Source organism: Plectropomus leopardus, unplaced genomic scaffold (assembly GCF_008729295.1).
Source record: "Plectropomus leopardus isolate mb unplaced genomic scaffold, YSFRI_Pleo_2.0 unplaced_scaffold27050, whole genome shotgun sequence".
Classification (NCBI taxonomy): domain Eukaryota; kingdom Metazoa; phylum Chordata; class Actinopteri; order Perciformes; family Serranidae; genus Plectropomus; species Plectropomus leopardus.
This window is the reverse complement of record NW_024629436.1, coordinates 1-3,849: the sequence shown is the minus strand read 5'-3', so window position 1 is coordinate 3,849 and position 3,849 is coordinate 1. Positions and strand designations below refer to the sequence as shown.

Below are 3,849 nucleotides of genomic sequence, written 5' to 3'. Positions count from 1 at the left end.
AAAAACATCTGTTTTTTTAAAATAACCCTTTTAAAAAAGGTAAAATAAAATAAGAAGGAAAACATGCTGTATGTTGTATGTAAAAATTGTTGGTAAATCAAATAGAAGCATTATTAAAGGTGTTTCAAATTCGTGTAAAAAAAAAAAATCATCAGAATGCTTTTTGAATCTTTGGGCATTTCTTGAAGAAAATAAAAATCGATTTATTTATTTATTTTTTAAATAAACATTTTGGCGTTTTTTTTTTTCTTTAATTTTTTTGGTCAATTTTAAAGACAAAAACCTGAACTGTTCTCGTCTCCACGGATGTGTTATTGGGGTGTGATCTCTCCGTGGTTTTCCAGAGGAGCCTGAACGCACCACGCCGCTACGTTAGTCAATAAAGTTTTTCAAAGCAGTGACGTCATTTGTTCCGCGTTGGCCTGGACGTGGCACCGAGGAGGAGCTCGACCCTCCGGCTTCAGCCCCGTCACCTCCGCTCACCTCCGCTCCGCTCCGCTCCGCTCTGCTCCGCGGCTCCGGTCATCGGCTCTCTGTCCCCGGCGTGTGTCCGCTGTGTGTTTCGGTGTGTCCCGGCTCTCTGTCCCGGTGTGTCGGTGTGAAATGGGCCTGACCATCTCGTCTCTGTTCTCCCGGGTCTTCGGGAAGAAGCAGATGAGGATCCTGATGGGTGAGCTAATGCTAATGCTAATGCTAACGGCTAACCGGGCTGTTACCGGCGGCCCGGGATCCCCTCCCGCAGCCTCGCGGGTGCGTTACCGGGTCTCGCATCAGTCTGAGACACAGTGTCCCGAATTATCGGTCTAAACCCACAACTTGTGTCAGAATTACCCTGAAAACAGGAGCTAACTCCGCTAGCCTCCGAGGCTAACGCTCACAGATAACGGTCAGCCAGCGCCGGTTAACGGCTGCCGTGACGGTTGATATACCGGGTTTATACCGGGTTATACCGGGTTATAACGGGTTAATAAAGTTGATATCAGCTGTAAGACTAAAGTGAATCTCAGTGAGGCTGTGTAAAGTCCGTGTGATCCCGCTAAAGTCTGATTTTTGCTCCGCTTTCAGTCGGTTTGGACGCAGCTGGAAAAACCACCATCCTGTACAAACTGAAGCTGGGAGAGATCGTCACCACCATCCCGACCATCGGTGAATATCTGATCAATAACTGATCAACGACTCACACACAACACCAGCAATGACCCATTCAGAACTAGGGCTGCGCACAGCCATTAGGTTTCTATTGATTTATCCATTGATTTTTTTCGATCAATCGATCGACAGTCTTTTATTTTTTTATTGATATAATTATTCAATTATAATTATTTCATTATTCGTTTTATTTTCCTAATAATATAACAATGAATTCACCGAAAACAATGTTCGAAAACTTGTCATTTATATTTCAATATTTTGTTTAATCATCTTGAATCATGACAGAGTTTTATTCCCTAAGGAGCACGAGTCCAGAAATAACTGCTAATCTGTGATTTACAGTCTGATATAAATAAATTAATGCAAGAGCTTGTTCCACTCAGGTCAGAGGAATGCAGTGCAATCTACATTTAGCAATCCAACCGTAAAATACATAAAACAATGTCAAATACAAGTCACTTTCAGGAGGAGCAACAAAACAGTTCCTCTTTGTCACAGTAACAAACCTCAAATCCAGCAGTTTAACAAAACATCTGACATTAAAATTAATGTGTTTTTGCAATGTCCCTCCTGTGTCGCTGCCTGCTGATGTGACTGCTGCATTTTCAGATTTAAAAGCACATATTCCTCTCATTTATGAAGTTATACAAGCTCCTGCACAGCTGACAACCCCGTCCTGTAAATGTTTCAAAATAAAATGCATTGTATCAGCAACTCATGTGATTCTGTCCACAGAGAGCTGTCAGAGGGCTTTTGTTTTGAAAGGAAAGCAGGGAAGTTGGAGTAAAACAGCTGTCTTTGTATTTCCTCATTTCTGTGACAAAATGAGACCTTTAAATTGCAGCAAAAAGTGGTACAGAGTTGAAATAATCATCAATTTTTTTCGCTGACTGCTCAGGCGGGCAGTGCGCATGCTCGAACTTGATAACAGGGTTACTGAAACGAAACGACACGCTCTCCTGACACGCAGTGTGAAAGAGGCCTCACATCCTCCTTGACACATCAATGCATGAAACGTAAATTGACGTATTTACGTAATTGATTACGTCGATTATGTCGACGCATCAACGCAGCCCTACTCAATATCTGATCAATAACTCACACAGAGCATCATCAGTAACTGATCAATAACTCACACTAAACATTATTAATCTAAACTGTACTTGAGGTAAATTTTACCGATAGCTGATCAATAACTCAGACTTCATGTTATTGATCAGGTGTGATCAGGTTAGTTGTGATGGAGACTAACTAATGTTTCTGTGGTTTATTTAGGGACTGTTTGTGATTCATAGAGGAGGAGCGGACACATTTACATAATATATTACCTAAAAAATTCAAATTCGTTTTGGCCAATTTTTTTCTTTATATATTTTTTTTAGGTATGTTTTAATTAAAGCTTTTATGTGTGTGTGTGTGTGTATATATATATATATATGTATTAGGGCTGGAGCGATACGTCGACTTTATCGATCGACTACGTGAATACGTCAATTCACGCAACGTGTGTTGACGTGACTCATGAGAGCGTGAGCATCGCCGAGCGCATTGTTTTTTGTTTTGGCGCTCGTGTATCAGCGCCTGTCAGGCGCGTCTGAGCCGTGTGTCAGCTGCAGAACATCTGCAGAAACAGTGGCTCGCCATTTTTTTACGCAACGCTCGTGTTTTTGTTTGATTTATTTTGCTGTTGGATTGATGGATGTAGATTGTTTTGTCTTTTGATCAGACTGTCAAAACACAGATTACCAGTTAAGACTGGCTATTTTTTGTTGGGGAATAATGCTCTGCAGTGTATGACAAGTTTCAAAATATTATTTTCGGTTAATTCGTTGTTATATTAATCAAATAATAAAAAATGATAGATCAATTAAAAAAAATAATTGATAGATTAATTGATAAAAAAATAATCATTAGGTGCAGCCCTAATATACACACACACACACACACACACACACACATATATATACATACACATATATATAAAACATTTTTACAAAAGCATTCAGGCCATTTACTTTTTAAATGAGGAATTTTTTTTTCTTAAAAAAAAAAAAGATTTCTAAAGAAAATGTTGATTTATTTTTTTTTAATGTATGCCAATTTTTATTTTTCCAAAAAGTTCATTTTTAAAGGAAACTGGTCATTTTAGATTATTGATCTGCTGTGGGACATTTGCAGGTTTGCGTCACAGAGTGGAGCATCTTCACTCACTGATGATCTTTCCTTAAGTCACAACAACTGAACTCACCTGAAACGTGTTCAGTATGACATGTTAGGACGGGAAGGGGGACACATGTCACATCTCACTGTGACATCACATGACCTTGTGTTTGTGTTTGAGGTTTTAACGTGGAGACGGTCGAGTACAAGAACATCTGTTTCACGGTGTGGGACGTTGGTGGTCAGGACAAGATCCGTCCTCTGTGGAGACACTACTTCCAAAACACACAGGTACACAACTACAACTACATGCTGTTACACAGCTACACACTGCTACACAACAACTACACACTGTTACACAACTATACACTGCTTCACAACCACGGCTGCACACTGCTACACACAACTACACAACAACAACTACACACTGCTACACAACCACAGCTAACTGATACTGACTCTCTGAACTGTGACAGAAGATATGTGATGGTGTGTGTGTGTGTGTGTGTGTGTGTGTGTGTGTGTGTGTGTGTGTGT

The 3,849-nt window shown here is 40.1% G+C and overlaps 1 protein-coding gene across 1 annotated transcript; it reads left to right on the top strand.

Moving 5' to 3' along the window:
• Positions 1-408: 408 nt before the first annotated feature.
• LOC121937666 (ADP-ribosylation factor 4-like) lies at positions 409-3,665 on the top strand (the record flags this gene model as incomplete). Its single annotated transcript, XM_042480992.1, has 3 exons — positions 409-670; positions 1,066-1,146; positions 3,494-3,665. Coding segments are annotated over exons 1-3 (320 nt in total), but the record flags the coding sequence as incomplete, so codon positions are not given.
• Between the last annotated feature and the right edge of the window lie 184 nt (positions 3,666-3,849).